Source organism: Elephas maximus, chromosome 5 (genome assembly GCF_024166365.1).
Source record: "Elephas maximus indicus isolate mEleMax1 chromosome 5, mEleMax1 primary haplotype, whole genome shotgun sequence".
Lineage (NCBI taxonomy): Eukaryota > Metazoa > Chordata > Mammalia > Proboscidea > Elephantidae > Elephas > Elephas maximus.
In genome coordinates, this window is record NC_064823.1 from 121772913 (window position 1) to 121790826 (window position 17914).

General features: G+C 36.3%; 1 protein-coding gene across 4 annotated transcripts in view; it reads right to left on the reverse strand.

Annotated features, from left to right (window-relative positions):
- KLHL5 (kelch like family member 5) overlaps positions 1-17914 on the reverse strand; it is a 102384-nt gene that overhangs the window by 46421 nt on the left and 38049 nt on the right. For all 4 annotated transcript variants that reach the window (XR_007517681.1, XM_049886347.1, XM_049886346.1 and 1 more), the window contains 4 exons: positions 14990-15172; positions 10025-10161; positions 9303-9499; positions 1727-1939 (listed from right to left, as the gene is read on the reverse strand). Coding sequence is in view for 3 of the 4 variants with exons in the window: in XM_049886347.1 (XP_049742304.1) it covers positions 1727-1939; positions 9303-9499; positions 10025-10161; positions 14990-15172 (730 nt within the window). In the remaining variant the exon portion in view is untranslated. The remainder of the gene's footprint in view (positions 1-1726; positions 1940-9302; positions 9500-10024; positions 10162-14989; positions 15173-17914) is intronic.

Below are 17914 nucleotides of genomic sequence, written 5' to 3' on the forward strand. Positions count from 1 at the left end.
CTGCTCCATAGAGTTTCCAAGAAGCGCCTGGCAGATTTGAACTGCCAACCCTTAACCACTACACCACCAGGGTTTCCCATGCAAATACAGTATCAAAAGTATTTGAAACTGCAGGACTGAAGTAAATTGTCAGTTTACTTAATTGTACAAGATTCTTTTCAAAGCCTAATAGGATCGTTCAGATTTTATTTTTTCTCATCTAGAAAGAATAAGAAAAATAGTTCTGCCAGGTAACAGTAAAAGTATAATTCTCTTCTTTAAATCTGATTTCAAGGGAAAGAATTTTAAGTTATTTTTCATGAATTGCCATAGATTCATGCAGTTTCATGCCTATGGATTCATATAATATTTTACTCCTGAAGATGGAAGTCTTTCTTACAAGGCATCAGATTGACTTCTGTAAGGTAGAGAACAACTTTCACTTACAACACAGGGAGTAATACACATTCGCAAGATAAATACAAATTATATAGCATTCAGTGCATTTTAAACCAAAAAAAAAAAAGATCTGACCTTTTGTAGTAATAACTAATTCTGTGCTTTCAAGGCTCAAGGTAAAGTGCTGTTGCCTATTAGCAGCAGTGCATGCAGAGTAAATTTTGTATATTCCAGTCAAAATTATAAAAAAAGGGGAAAAATGCATGTAACTATGTTATGACTGATTACCTTGATTTCACTGAACAGATTTTTAAATACTGAAATAATAATAATATCATTCGTATTTACAGCACATCATATTTCACAGGGCACTTTTCTGATCCTCATGATAACCCTATGAGACAGAGAAGATGTTCCCTTCACTTGCCAGATGAAGAAACTGAGGTGTGTGAATGTGTCAAATCATAAGGGTTTAAATGGCACAGCCAGAACTATTGTCATGTCTTATTAATCTATATATCACCAGAATCCAGCATTTAGTAAATACTTAATAGACATGTGGCAAATAAATGAATCGAAATTTTCTGATTCCTAGAATTCAGTATTCCTTTTACTACCAGCTTTACTAATTTTCCTTCTATTTCTAGGATAGGTTTGTAGCTGAATCAAAATTACTAACCTAAAAAGACCAGAATTAATGGTCTGACAGAGTCTGGAGGAACCCCCGAAACTATGGCCCCTGGATGCTCCACTAACCCAGAACTGAAACCATTCCCAAAGCCCACTTTTCAGATAAATATTAGACAGGTCTATAAAACAAAGAATTAACACACGCGAGGAACGTACTTCTTAGTTCAATCAAATATACGAGACCAAATGCGCAGCTCCTGTCCAAAAGCAGGACGGGACAGGAACTGAATTAATGGACAGAGAGAACTCAGGGTGAAGAGGGGAGTGTGCGTCACATTGTGGGATTGCAACCAACGTCACAAAACAAAATGTGTATAAATTTTTGAATGAGAAATTAACTTGAGCTATAAACTTTCACCTAAAGCGCAATAAAAAAAAAAAAGAAATTACTAACCCAAAATCACCAATGTTACTTAACTGATGCAATTTATATTATCAGAATTTTGGGGTTGAGAACATGAGCAGGATTTTTTTTACCTCCAATTCTTTTCATATACACTTTCCCAAGGAATATATGTAACATTACCTTATTAAATAGAACAGGCAAAGGAAAATATTAACCTATAATCAAATACATAGTAAAGCAATTAGCATAAAGTGAATACTCAAATGTTGCTGAAATTATGACACTAATTTTAAATCATCAAAAGTGGCTCACCTGTGGTGCAAGAAGGGGGAGCCTAATATAAGCTAAAAGTTTACTGAGATCTTTCCGTCTCTGTTCCAAATCATGACGAACCCAAGTAAGAAGTGCATTCAGTATTGTCTCCTCATTAGGAATGTTCATGTCATCACTGGCCATGAGCTTTGCAATTTCACTGGCTGGTAATAATACAAATTCCTGGTTTCTAATTACTTCCATGAAATGCTCCTAGAGAAAAGAAAAGCATACAAACGATGTTGTTCTTTCCGGCTATCATAGTTTATTTAAAGGAAACTAGAAGTTTTTTGAGTTAGATGCCAAAACACAATTTATACTTTATTACTGCTTACTAGAAAAGAAACAGAATAAAAAATAGCATTTAAAGTGAAATTACATTGTTAAGCTTTTTACTTCTACATAAGTAGAAGTAAAGTGTTTTATCACTTATTACATTTTAAAAATGGATTTGGGACGTTTAGATATTGCTTTGCACAAGACTTGTAGCCCTGGTGGCATACTGGCTAAAGAGCTCAGCTGCTACGCAAAAGGTCGGCAGTTTGAATTCACAAGCTGCGTCTTGGAAACCCCATGGGGCGGTTCTACTCTGTGCTATAGGGTTGCTATGAATCTGAATCGACTCGATGGCAACAGGTTTGGTTTGGTTTTTGCATAAGTTAGGGAATAGTTTTGGCAAGTTTTTCGAAGGAAGATAGAAGAAAGAATTAGACACTGAGATGTAAAATATTCTACTGTCAGAAGCTAGTTTGGATTTGTGGTTGCTGAAGAATTTGGCCAACAGTGGAGCTAAATACCTGGGTGAGCCTTGAAGTAATTTCTCTTACACAGAAATGACCTTCAAGCTGACTAGATTTCCCAGGACTGTTCTGGACCACAGATGTCTTCTCTGAGTCTGCCCTCCAGGAAAAGTATATTCCTCAGGGCTACTCTATAACCAAACTGACCTTTGAAAGTACTTCAGTGTTATCTGAAAGACCACCAGGATTTTAGACCTGTTGTGATAATTTCTATTTCTTCTAATCTGATTTATACACAAAGCTCTTTTGGGCTTATAGGAAAAAGAATCAAAGCAAAAAGGTAGCCCTGGAGTGGATTGGGGCTCCAGGACTTTACATTGAAGATGACTCAGTCCTGGCCTCAGACCACAATCAACTCCCCATATAGTATGAAATGGAAAAGAAATGCTCTTAAGTTTGAGACAACGATCTTTACCAGGCTCTGGTGGTAAATAATCTGAACAGAAAGAAAAGTTATCTGGTGTGCAAGGTTATAAATCTTAATGCATAGATATATTACACAGTTATAAATGCAAGCGCTAGACATACTGTTTCTTAATGTTTTTCTTATATTTTCTAATATATTATGAGTCAGACGATGAGTAAGACAGCTAAAGGCTGTTTAAATTAGAACCAGAACTATCAATAATTATCTTCTATATTAAAATAAGAATATATTTTCTACATAGCCTGCTGTCACATAAGTTAGGTACTGATCTAAAATATATCCATTGGATTGACATTTCGATAATATATTTTAATAAAATCCTGATGTGGAATGCCTTCAAGCAAACTGTTCTACTCATTTGTATACCGACATTCTAAAATGACTTGGTAACACATAGCAAGAGCTATAAAAATGTTGGAGCTCTCAACCCAGTTATCCCACTAGTAATTTAACCCTTAACAAATAATTTGCAAAAGGAGAAAAAGCTGAATACATAAAGATACTTCTATTACTATCTATAATAGTAAGAAATGGTAAACAGCCAAAATGTTCGGCTATGGGGGGTTGTAACTCAATGGATTATTAAGCAGGCATTAAAACTTTCAAGGACAAAGATCACATGGCCACACAGAAAGACAATTATAATGTTAAGTGAGATTCTGAAGAAATAAAAATAACATACATTTCTAATTGCTCAAAGGTATAATATACAGTTCAATCAATACATTTATACAAAATTGATATAACTATTGCCATACTTTGAAATGATATTAAATTTCACCAGTGAGAAAAAAGCTATTGATATATCTAATTTAGAATAATGCTAACTCCATTCTAGTAAAATTCATATTAAGTTAAAATAGAGCTTTTCAACAACTTATCAAAATACTACTGGACTCAAGGTTAAACAAAAATTCTTTTCAAAAGTATTAATTTGACTTTGAAGCAGCTATTTTAGCGGTTTTAGTTATTTTAGCAGAATGGAATGTTTTAATAAGTTTTCTAGATTTAGAATCAAAATTTTAAATTTTAAAATTAAATGTTAATGTTTGTTTCATAAACCCATAATGTCATTAAATGCTATCGTTGTTAGATGCTGTCGAGTCAATTCAGACTCATAGCGGCCCTGTGTACAACAAAATGAAACACTGCCTGGTCCTGGGCCATCCTTACAATCGTTGGTATGTTTAAGTCCGTTGTTGCAGCCACTGCATCAATCCATCTTGTCGAGGGTCTTCCTCTTTTTCACTGATCCTCTACTTTACCTAGCATGATGTCCTTCTGCAGGAACTCGTCCTTACATAGTTGTAATGATATAACCAGTCTCAGACATTTTTTTAAAGATGAAATGACTTACTACAGGGCACATTCAATGACATTCAGAATGAAAACAAAAGTTTCCACATTCTAGGATCACGAGAAGGAATTCACTGTCCTTTCCTACTTGTATTCATGTAGGATCAGTGAACACCCCAAGTATACATACTGCTTACTGATTGCAGAGTTGATTTTACTGGCATGGCATTATGTTTACTCCATATTTTTAACCCATTTTATGAAACAAACAACTATCACACTACCAAACACTTGCTAGCATTGTGCCCTTTCCCCCTTTGGAATAGTTTTTTAAACAAATGAAATTATTGAGGGATTTATTTTAATTGAAGATTGAACTTTTCTATACATTTCCATTCAGTTCCCATAGCAACAATTCAAATCAGACAATCTGTCTCTAAATTACTTGTTATTAGAATTCAATTTCATGTCTCTGTTGAAACTGAATAATGTCAAATAATGGCCTTGAGAAAAAAAAATCTACCACAACTAATTGGCTATGAAAATAGCTTTAAAAACATCCAGCTAATTTAAATTTATGTCTAAGCCTTAAAAAAGCAATTGTGTCTCTACTGTAAACAACAAGAGTGACCTAAATGCATATAAATTCTTTTATGTGAATAAAACTCCTTTGTAAGAAGTAGATATTACTTAAATTATGAACTAATTATGAAGAAAAAATCCAGCTTTATTTTATTTATAGTCATCTTATTCCAAAAAATATTTGAAACTGCAAGCATAAGGTTAAAATGAGAAATGTGCATGGAGGACAAATGCTGTGGTGGGGGGATCTTTCAAAAGAGTTAATTAAAAAGATGTTAAAATAATACCATGCCAGGTCTGAACAGTGTTGTCCTATGGCAAACCTTTATTTTTTCACCTGAGGCCATGTGACCATCACGGACAAGAAATGTTCCTGAGAGGTGATTATACCACAGGTAGGGAAAAAAACAATTATAAAGGTTGTTTTTGTATGAGTGTTTTTGTCCACTCATAGAACTCTCTATTGTGTTGAATAGGGTAATTGTGTGTAATGACGATGACAATGACAAGGATACCATTTACTGAGTGGGTATACCCATGTGTCAATCACTGTTTTAAGTGCTTAACTTCTATTAACTCATTCGGGGCTCACATCAAGCTCATGAGGTAGGCAGAACTGATCTTCCTAATATTTGTAAATATCTATTCTTGGAATTCTCCCAAATTCTCTGTTTTCTCTAATGAAAGAGAAAGCTTTAGGGAAAGTATTGTCAATTCTTCACAGACTCACCAACTCAACTGAAGGATGGGGTGAGGAAGAAGGTAGAGGAAAAAAAAATCCTAAATGTTAAGAAATTAGTAATAAGGATAACTGCATACAATATGTGAATGTGCACATTTTTTTTTTTTCTCCCAGAAACTGCAGTTCCCTGACTGGAGCATTTACAGCAACAGTCTTCAACCATTGCTTAAGGTGTGAAAGACCAACTGCTGTAGTGTGACAAGTTGGGCAGTCCTTAAAACTCCACATACTCTCCTTCCCTGTGCTCTTCTACTGTTAAGACCATAGAAACTGATCATAACAATACATCTTCAACACACCCTTATTTTCTCACTATCCTAGGTCAATTCATATCCATTATCCTCCATACTCCACCACTCATCCGTCAGTTTGTTGTACTGTGGTGGCTTGCACGTCGCTGTGATGCTGGAAGCTATGCCACCAGTATTTCAAATAGCAGTAGGGTCACCCAAGATAGACCAGTTTCAGCGAAGCTTCCAAACTGAAACAGGCTAGGAAGAAGGACATGGCAGTCTATTTCTGAAAAAACTGGACAATGAAAACTTTATGAATAACAGTGGAACACTGTCTGATACAGTGCCAGAAAATGGATCAGTAGTTAAAGAATATGCCCTTGGGGAGAAACGATGTCAGAGATCACATGACAGAATTTTACAAGATCAAAAACTTATTCATTGCAAATATCTTTTTTCAACAACATAAACAGCCCCTATGCATGTGGACCTTTCCAGATGGAATACACAGGAATCAAATTGACTACATCTGTGGAAAGAGACGATGGAAAAGCTCAATATCATTAGTCAGAAAAAGGCCAGGGGCCGAGTATGCATCAGACCATCAATTGCTCACATGCAAGTTCAAGCTGAAGAAAATTAAAACAAGCCCATGAGAGCCAAAATACGACTTTGAGTACATCCTACCTGAATTTAAAGACCATCTCAAGAATAGATTTGACACACTGAACACCAATGACCAAAGACCAGATGAGTTGTGGGATGGCATAAGGGACATCACACATGAAGAAAACAAGAAGTCATTAAAAAGACAAGAAAGAAAGAAAAGTCCAAAATGGTTGTCAGAAGAGACTCTGAAGCTTGCTCTTGAACAAACAGAGCAGCTAAGTGAACACAAAAAATGATGATGTGAAAGAGCTGAAAAGAAGATTTCAAAAGGTAGCTTGAGAAGACAAAGCAAAATACTACAATGACATGTGCAAAGACCTGGAGTTAGGAAACCAAAAGGGAAGAACACGCTCAGCATTTCTCAAGCTGAAAGAATTGAAGAAAAAATTCAAGGTTTGAGTTGCAATACTGAGGGTTTCTATGGGCAAAATACTGAATGATGCAGAAGCATCTAAAGAAGATGATGGAATATACAGAGTCACTGTATCAAAAAGAAATGGCCCACATTCAGCCATTTCAGGAGGTAGCACATGATCCAGAACTGATGGTATTGCAGGAAGAAGTCCAAGCTGCACTGAAGGCACTGGTGAAAAACAAGGCTCCAGGACTTGACAGAATACCAACTGAGATGTTTCCACAAATGGATGCAGTGCTGGAGGTGCTCCCTCATCATGCCAAGAAATTTGGAAGACAGCTATCTGGCCAACTGGCAGGAAGTGATTCATATTTGCACCCATTCCAAAGAAAGGTGATCCAACAGAATGTGGAAATTATCAAACAATATCGTCAATATCACACTCAAGTAAAATTTTGCTAAAGGTAATTCAAAAATGGTTGCGGCAACACACTGACAGGGAACTGCCAAAAATTCAAGCTGGATTCAGAAGAGAATGCTGAACAAGTGATATCACTGCTCATGTCAGATGGATCCTGGCTGAAGGCAGGGAATACCAGAAAGATGTTTATCTGTGTTTTATTGACTATACAAAGACATTTGCCTGTGTGGATCATAAATTATGGATAACATTGCAAAGACTGGGAATTCCAGACCATGTAGTTGTACTTATGTGGAACCTATACACAGACCAAAAGGCAGTTGTTCAAATGGAACAAGGGGATACCGTGTGGTTTAATGTCAGGAAAGATGTGCGTCAGGGTTCTATTCTTCCACCACACTTATTCAATGCATATGCTAAAAAAAATAATTCCAGAATCAGGGCTATATGAAGAAGAATGGGCATCAGGATTGGAGGAGGACTCATTTACAACCAGCCATATGCAGATGACAACCTTGCTCGCTGAACGTGAAGAGGACTTAAAGCACTTACTGATGAAGATCAAATACCACAGCCTTCAGTACAGATTATACCTCATCATAAAACAAAAATCCTCACAACTGGACCAATAAGCAACATCATGGTAAACGGAGAGAAGATTGAGGTTGTCAAGGATTTCATTTTACTTGGATCCACAATCAATACCCATGGAAGCAGCAGTCAAGAAATTAAATGATGTACTACACTACACTTGGCAACTCTGCTGCAAAACCAACCAAAAACCAAACCCAGTGCCATTGAGTCGATTCCATCCAACTCATAGTGACCCTATAGGACAGAGTAGAATTGCTGCATAGAGTTTCCAAGGAGTGCCTGGCGGATTCGAACTGCCGACCCTTTGATTAGCAGCCGTAGCACTTAACCACTACACCACCAGGGTTTCCACTCTGCTGCAAAGATGTCTTTAAAGTGTCAAAAAGCAAAGATGTACTTTGAGGACTGAGGTGGGCCTAACCCAAGCCATGGTATTTTCAATTGCCTCATATGCGTGTGAAAGCTGGACAATGAATAAGGAAGACTGAAGAAGAACTGATGCCTCTGAATTAGGGTGTTAGCGAAGAAGATGGCTATGAATTGGAATCAACTTCATGGCAACGGGTTTGGTTTTGTTCAGAAGAAGGAAAAAATCTGTCTTGGAAGAAGTACAGCCAGAATGTTCCTTAGAAGCAAGGATGGCGAGACGTCATCGCACATACTTTGGACTTATCAGTCTCTGGAGAAGGACATCAAGCTTTGTAAAGTAGAGGGTCAAGGAAAGAGAGGAAGATCCTCAATGAGATGGACTGACCCAGTGGCTGCAAGGATGGGCTTAAGGACAGCAACGATTGTGAGGGTGGCGCAGGATCCGGCAGTGCTTCGTCCTGTTGTACAAAGAGCCAGAACTGACTCAACAGCACTTAACAACATTATCTTCCATGCTGTTGAGTCAGAACTCCCTATATGAATTATTTTGAGTGCACAGCTTGCTACAGTTAATAAGAACAGTATTCTATATGCCTACAAATACCCCCTTATATATAATCAGTATGTGTCATAATAAACCCACATAATCCGATGTGTCCTTAATAAAAAGCTTCCTTTCATCCTCCTGTCTTCTGTATCAGTACTGTACCAATACAACTACTTTCACCAATTTCCATGAGCAAACCTGTGGACAATTGTAAAATTTATACATACGCTGCGAAGTACAAAGTTTGGAGAAGCCCTGCTTCAAAAGGCAGTAGATCTGAAAATCTTGAATAGAACAGTCTAGGCCACTGCTCTGCTTCTTAGTGACTGTAGTAACTTAGGGCTTAACACATATATCCAGGAGAAATAATACATGGGGTTTTTCTTTCATAACTCAATGAAAATGTGACACACTATACAGTGAATCTGAACTCCAAGGCATATGGCAGAGCCATTGGAAAACAGCAACATATAGAAAAGCCTCCAACAATAAGGGATAAAGCAAAGAGCATATGCCGGTCTGCTTTTCAAAAAATACATACCATAGTATAATTGTGAGCCACTTTATGCAAGTCTGTACAACCTTGTGCATCGGCAAAAGAACGAATTCCGAGACAGTTGGATGGGTGAAGCTGTTTCATTAAAAACTTACAACATGCTTCCACAACCTGTGAAAGCTGAAGAAGGCAAGCTGTAGATAACAGGCACTCAATATTATCTTCTTTTAATTCAAGACGGCCTTAGTGATAAAAAGAAATTCCATTAGCTATGGAACTATACTGAACTGAGCTTATAAAAGAACAATGTTAACAGTGATATTTCTAAATAAGATATTCGCTCCATGTATTCTAGACTTAGCTGGTTTAAGACGTTCCAAAAAGAAAAAAAACTGAATGTGAAAAAAAGATTATTACGTCTTCACAATTTCTACTAAAATAATAAATAGTGTATTTTCAGAATTTTTAAATGATGCATTAATTAGCAGTTTATGTCTGCTATGCATAACTTCCAAGTTTTAAATGCAGTAATTTAAAAACGTTACGAAATTCATCTAATTATATTAATATTTTTTTAAAAATTCAAAAGTTTAATTATTATAACCATTGAAAAAGATTTAATATGGGGATTTTAATCCATACTGGTATCATCAGAGATGATTAGAAGAATTAACTGTTGGCTGTGGCATGCTATATTCATAGCAGAAATCTGAAATCTAATAATATAAATCTAAAAGGTTTTAAATTTACATTTACAGACTTATTACCTGTATATGCGTACTGAATCAAGGACCATAGTGAATTTGGTTCTACACCTTCCATTTTTATTTCTTCTTGTCTTGCTTCTCTGACATCATTAGTAAACATGGCAGCAAAATAGTCTGAGACAGAGGAGAGCACCAATCTGAGAACATATCAGAAGAAAAAAAAACCTCAATGACATTATTAAAGTTGATGTTCATTAATAAATGCTTCCGTTAAAGGAATGTGTTACCCACAGAAAGTGCAGGATGCTGGGAAACGCATTTTAAGTTTGACAAATTGCTTTATGCTTCACTTCCTTCCTTGGAGTAATAAATTACTATTATGGAAACTTTTCTGCTGAGGTAAACGGTTTACACATTCACTATTCAACTATCGCTTTATAACATCCAGAAAAAAAGCTACAAGCATACAGCATTGATTCGATTACACAAAGAAAGAAAAAATGTATAAGTTAGTTTCTCTTTACGGTTATCTTTTGAAAATAACCTAAGTTATTTAAAATTTAATCACAGAAGTAGTGAATATATGGAAGGCATCTGACAAGGACTTTAACAAATTCATGTTTTAACTTTTCTGATAATATTTGTATTATTCTCTATTATTACTCTAATTATAATGCTGTTATAAACTATAATATTTTGTTGTAATATACTATAGTATATACTATTTCTGTCCATAAACAAAAATAAGTTATGAATATATATATGCATTTCTCATTTGATAATATGTCTTAGAGATATTTCCATGTCACTATGCTTATACAGAATTACTTTATTCCTTCTTTTAAAGAAATAAAAATTACAGATTCAGCTAATAGTTGACGCTCCCTTTGCATCCCTCTCCAATTCCAGTCTCCTTACTCCCCAGCTTTGCCGCTTGCTCTTCAAAGTACTGTACCAACTTGCACGCCCACTAACAGTATATAAGAGTTTCCATTTCTCCACAATATTGTTAGATGTTAAAAATTGTGACAACCTGCAAAGTGTTAAATGATATCTCATTGTTTTAATTTTCATTCACCTGATTACTAGTGAGATCGAGGGGCATTTCAAATGTTTATTGCCCACTCAGGTATCTTTTTTTGAGTACTGCCTATTCATTTCACTCATATGTTCAACAAATACTGATGCACACCTAGTAAGTACTGAACACTGTTCTAGGCACTTGAGATACACTGGTATACAAAGTAGACAAAAGATCCCTTTTCTCTTGGAGTCTTACATTCTAGAAGGGAGGGAGACAAACAGTAAATAACACAATTCTATAGATATTAAAAGGTGGTAAATGCTATGGGGAAAAAAGCAGCATAAGGGGAGTGGGCAGTAGAGGTTAGGCTTAAATGGGTAGTCTTACTGGAAGGTGATGCTTGGGCAAAGATTTGAAGGAGGTACTTTAAATACTAGCATTACATTCAACAAAGTGAGATGCTCACCCAATATGACTCTCATCTTACAGCCATTCCGAGGACTACAATCACTGAATGGAATGATGGGAAGAAGCACCCATAATACTTACATCTTCTCTCTCGCTTTTTTTCACTCTTTAGTTAAAACAACAACAAAACGTGCTACAATTCCACAAAAGTGGTTGTGCTGGGACTGAAAGGCCTGCCCCCAAAAAGTCTATTTCTCACCACTAGGCCATGCTGCATCTCCAGAACAAGTATAGTGAGTTAAATGGAGTCCCCCAAATCTGTGAATATGAACTTTTTGGAAAAAGGCTCTTTGCAGATGTAATTACGGTAAAGATCCTAAGATGCAATCACCCTGCATTATCCAGGTAGGCCTTAACTCTAATGATAATTGTCTTTATAAGACACACAGAGGAGAAATATACAGGGAGGGAGAAAGAAGGGAAGGCCATGTGAAAACGGGGACAGAAAATGGAATTGTGTAGCCACAAGCCAAGGACCACTGGGAGCCATAAAACACTAGAAGCAAAGGATTCTTCCCTAGAACCTTCAGATACAGTGCAGTCCTACCAATACCTTGATTTTGAACTTCTGGCCTCTAGAACTGTTGGAGAATAAATTTCTGTCGTTTTAAGCCACCAAGCTTGTGTAATCTGCTAGGCAACCTCAGGAAACTAATCTAAGAAATGAAAGTATATTACCACTTTGTTCCTTTTTAGGCCGGGGATCTGTTTTCTACCAGTTATTATAGGCTGGGAATCTGCTTTGTACCAACATAATTTTTATGGCAAATTTTCACTAAAATTAAAAAAAAAAGGATTGTCTTAATATAATCTGTCAAAAAATAGAAAATTCAAGTGAGTAACAAAAGTAGGTTTTTATCTAATGTGTTCCTGAGGCAAGTATTTCATCTTTCCTTCATCGTCATTCAACAAGTATTTACTAAGCACTACAAGTGTCTCAAAGAACTCATATTTTAATGGGATTTGAAAAAAGCAACCACAGTGATATGAGAAAATTCCACATTTGTATTTTAGAGCAATAGTGGCAGGCAAGCGATGAAGTCACCTGAGCTAAGTGCAAATGCCTTTTGGTAGAGAATTTTTTCAATAAATCACATAATATCCACACAAAAACACTAAGCAACAATCAACAAGAACGAAGTACAACTATATTAACTGACACACACTAATATTCAAGTTTATTATGATGCAAAAATAGAAAGTGGCAAAACAGTATATATTTATGTTGTTAAGTGCAGTAGAGTTGGTTCCAATTCAGCAACCCTATGTACAACAGAATCAAACATTGCCTCCTCTTGCGCCATCCTCACAATAGTTGCTATGTTTGAGACCATTGTTGCAGTCACTGTGTCAATCTATCTTGTTGAGGGTCTTCTTTTTCACTGACCCTCTACTTTTCAAGCATGATGTCCTTCTTCAGGGATTGCTGCTGTTGTTAGGTGACATTGAGTCAATTATGACTCACAGCAACCCTATGTACAACAGAATGAAACACTGCCTGGTCCTGTGCCATCCTCACAATTGTTCTGCTTGAGCCCACTGTTGCAGCCACTGTGTCAATCCTTCTCGTTGAGGGTATTCCTCTTTCTCACTAACCCTCTACTTTATCAAGTATGATGTCCTTCTCCAGAGACTGGTTCCTCCTGATAATACTTCAAAAGTACTTAAGATGAAGTCTTGCCATCTTTGCTTCTAGTGAATATTCTGGCTATACTTCCAACTCAGATTTGTTCGTTCTTCTGGCAGTTCATGGTACATTCAATATTCTTCTCCAACACAATAACTGAAATGCATCAATTCTTTTTCGGTTTTCCTTATTCATTGTCCAGCTTTCACATGCATCTGAGGCAAGTGAAAACACCATGGCTTGGGTCAGGCACACCTTAATCCTTAAAGTGACATCTTTGCTTTTAAGTACTTTAAAGAGATCTTTCACAGCATATTTGTCCAACGCAATGCAATGTCTGATTTCCTGACTGCTGCTTCCATGGGCATTGATTATGGACCCAAGTAAACTGAAATCCTTAACAACTTCAATATTTTCTCCGTTTATCATGATGTTGTTTATTGGTCCAGTTGTGAGAATTTTGTTTTCTTTATGTTGAGGTGTAACCCATACTGAAGGCTGTGGTCTTTGATCTTCATCAGCAAGTGCTTCAAGTCCTCTTCACTTTTAACAAGCAACGTTGTGTCATCAAAGGTATCAATTCTTCTTCAGTCTTCTTTATTCATTGTCCAGCTTTCGCATGCATATGAGGCAACTGAAAACACCATGGCTTGGGTCAGGTGTGCCTTATTCCTCAAAGTGATATCTTTGCTTTTTAACACTTTAAAGGGGTCTTTAGTAGCAGACGTATATAAAATAGGATATATATGAGACTATGTTTTTTAAAAATAGAAATTAAATAATTATATATAGTTTTTATTAGGTTCGTACATAGCAAATATCTGGATGAATAAAAACAATACACTATTAACAGGGGTTTTTACCTGTTGTTGTCATACTGGGTAGGAAAGGCCAAGATATTAAGGAGAACAATATTAGGTTTCTGTCTTGGGCAATAAAAGGATGCTAGGGTGCTGTGAGTCTGAATCGACATGATGGCAACAGGCTTTTTTTTTTTTTGGTATACGCTGAGAGTATATAGAAATGACAGCTAGGCGCAGGTAAGGTAATGAGTTCAGCTTTAAAAATTTAAAAATTTTAGGTGCCTCTATGAAATTTAGGTTGAAATATCTGCATAATAAATCCATATTCACAACATGGACTTTCTGTCAGAACGTAGTAGCATCTCAGTAAGTGTTTGCTGACTGAGTCACCGAAAGCTACAAGATCAAGTACAATTCTTCCTAATGATTTTACTTTCACTTTGGAGGGTTTAAAAAAAACCTTTAGGACTGAGTGTTAATTAGGTTGGGATGGCATAAAAAATCTTTGGGATCATAGTGGTGATTAACAATGAATAGTTTAATACAAAATTACCAGACAGAAAATAACTATTCTTTACTAAGGGGTTCTCTTTTCCTTTTTTTACTTCAAGAAATAATACTTCATTTGTGTTAAAGGCTTTTGTTCCCTAGCACCACTGCTTTTTATGCTTTTTGGAGGTCAACAAGTAGAAGCTGAGATAGATATGCCTATTTCAAAACTCATAAGACTCTTAGCCACTTCATTCCACCATCTTTTTGCTTCTAAATACCCACAAGCTCTAATTTCCACCGAGTTTATCTGAAATTATTTGATAGGTAGACCATGGCATAAAAGATGCTTATAGTAGTTAATATTTATAACAAACAATACCGACTGCTTAGGAGCTAATGTGTTTCGCTTGTGTGCTTCTACAGAGGGAAAAAGACCTCTTGGGGTCATTTAATGTGTAATAATTTCATATGTACCATTTTCTTTGTGGAAATTCAATGAAATACCCCTTTACAAAGCATTCCACCATCATAATTAGTTAGAATGTGTTACCTCAACGTCGAGAACTATCAAGGAAATATTTCACACACACAGAAATTTAGAAAACAATTACCTGTGAGCTGGGATTCTGCGGTCACCAGCAACTAGAATTACATCACACAGCTGTTTATGCCTCAAATAGTTTTCCATCTTTTTAAATGTTTGCTCAGCATGATTAAGGGCCTGGAAAAATTCATCTGATGAACATGGCTCCATAGTATGGCAGGATGATAATGTCTGACTACTATTGGAAGTCCTGAAAAGAAAGAAAATACACATTTTGAAATAATAGTACCACATTAAAAAGATCCATCCTATCAAAGTCCTTTTAAAGCCTACAAATGTAATAAAAGTAATTGATACTAATGTATAATCATTCATCATATTTTCATCTTTTAAAATCCATGATGGCTCAAGTCACATGTGTGTCTTGTAAACACCGTGAGTGAATGTGACATCCAACCGCTAGTTACTAGCTACCTTGTCTTATTTGAGGTCTCATCTAGTCAATACATCATCTCTGCTGAGAAAGAGCCAACCTATATCCCTGCTGATAGTCATAATCTTCTAACATTATATTTAAGGGTATGAGAGATCATTCTAGTCTCATCTTTGAAGATAGGAAGGCAATTAAACCATTTTGGAAATACAAATACAGAACAACCTTTACTTAAAAATGGATTATGTTCCACAGCTCATTTATAAAATAATTGTTTGGAATATAAATGTATTGTCATAATAACAGTGTTAGAAACAGTTCATTTGATTCCCTGGCAAGACCTCAAAAGCCCAAGTAACCTATAACTTGTATTATAGGTTAAAGCAATATGATGGGCTAATCCAGAAGCCTAAAAAATTATTTGAAAATTCTAAATTGTAATTTGAAGTATATGAGTTCTATGTTTTCATCTTATTTACTGTTGAAAAAGTAAAAAGGCTAGGACTAAGAATAAAGTCTTGAGTCCACATACCCCCACAATCTTCCCTCCAGGAAAACTTGAATCAAGTAATCAACATCTGTTGGCTAGTTATGCAATTAGCTACAAAACCACCAACTGTGCCATAACCTAGCTCTCATTCCTCATCAGATCTACTTTTAAGAATATTAGGATTCTGACAAATGCTTTGTTGAATCAAGCCACACTAGATCTTAAGAGCATTTTCTTAACTATCAAAAAAAGAAAAAGAAAAGTTGTCAGCTCTCTTAATTTTGAAGTAAAGGGAAATGAAGTCAAAGGAGATTAAATGCCTTGCCAAGAATGAATGACTAGCAGTCATTCATGGCAGGGATGGGGTAGAAACTGTTAGGTGTTCACCCAAACCTTTTTTCTTTTTCTCCTGTAATATAGCAGCTAGAGTATATTTCCCAGCCTCTTCTGCAAATAGGTGTGGTCTTATGATGAAAATGAACTATGTTCCCTCTAGGCTAAGGTGGCTAAGAGCAGATGAGCCTTTTCCATGGTCCTTTCCCTAACCACTGGTTAAATGTAGAGGAATGAAGATTTTTTTTTTTTTATTAACTTTTATTGAGCTTCAAGTGAATGTTTACAAATCAAGTCAGACTGTCACATATAAGTTCATATACACCTTACTCTGTACTCCCACTTGCTCTCCCCCTGATGAGTCAGCCCTTCCAGTCTCTCCTTTCGTGACACTTTTGCCAGCTTCCAACTCTCTCTATCCTCCCATCCCCCCTCCAGACAGGAGATGCCAACACAGCCTCAAGTGTCCACCTGATATAAATAGCTCACTCTTCATCAGCATCTCTCTCCTACCCACTGTCCAGTCCCTTTCATGTCTGACGAGTTGTCTTCGGGAATGGTTCCTGTCCTGGGCCAACAGAAGGTTTGGGGACCATGACCGCCAGGATTCCTCTAGTCTCAGTCAGACCATTAAGTCTGGTCTTTTTGTGAGAATTTGGGGTCTGCATCCCACTGATCTCCTGCTCCCTCAGGGGTTCTCTGTTGTGCTCCCTGTCAGGGCAGTCATCGGTTGTGGCCGGGCACCAACTAGTTCTTCTGGTCTCAGGATGATGTAGGTCTCTGGTTCACGTGGCCCTTTCTGTCTCTTGGGCTCTTAGTTATCGTGTGACCTTGGTGTTCATTCTCCTTTGATCCAGGTGGGTTGAGACCAATTGATGCATCTTAGATGGCTGCTTGTTAGCATTTAAGACCACAGACGCCACATTTCAAAGTGGGATGCAGAATGTTTTCATAATAGAATTATTTTGCCAATTGACTTAGAAGTCCCCTTAAACCATGGTCCCCAAACCCCCGCCCTTGCTCTGCTGACCTTTGAAGCATTCAGAGGAATGAAGATTTTGATGAAGGAAGACCTAAACTATACACATGGAAGGTCAATCAAACAAGAACACTCATATAGACTATACTCACAAGAACACTCACATTGGACTTAGGATTTACCTGTTTCAGAGATTAGTATTACCTTGACTAATATCTATCCCTACCTAAGTCCTCCCAGTCCAGCATGTTTTCAGCACCATATATATTTGTACACTAAAAAAATGACCTTAGAGGATAATTGTCAATAATGACAACAGAGGCAAAATGTATATTATCTAGAAGGGATGTGTGGTTCACTACAAATATTATTGGTGTAATGACCTAGAAAATCCAGTTTAATATATTCTACCTCCCATTTAGGATCATTATTACAAAAATGTGTTTAGTAATATGTAATTATATGTTGTTTGTATAAATAAATGAGAATTAGATACTATTTTAAAATCTAGGAGAAAGCATAAGATAAGCAAAAGCAAATAATGGTGGATTTGATTAATAATGATTTAAAGATTAAAACATTTTTCAACAAAATTATGTTTTACATTGTCAAAACACTGACAATTGATTATAAGAATATTAGTGATTAAAAAAAATTTTTTTTAAGCATAAGAGAAGAGTAGGATGTTTAATTTTCATAAGTCATAGATTCTTGCAAGAACAAGATAAGGTAAACAAATACAACACTTCTTTCTTAG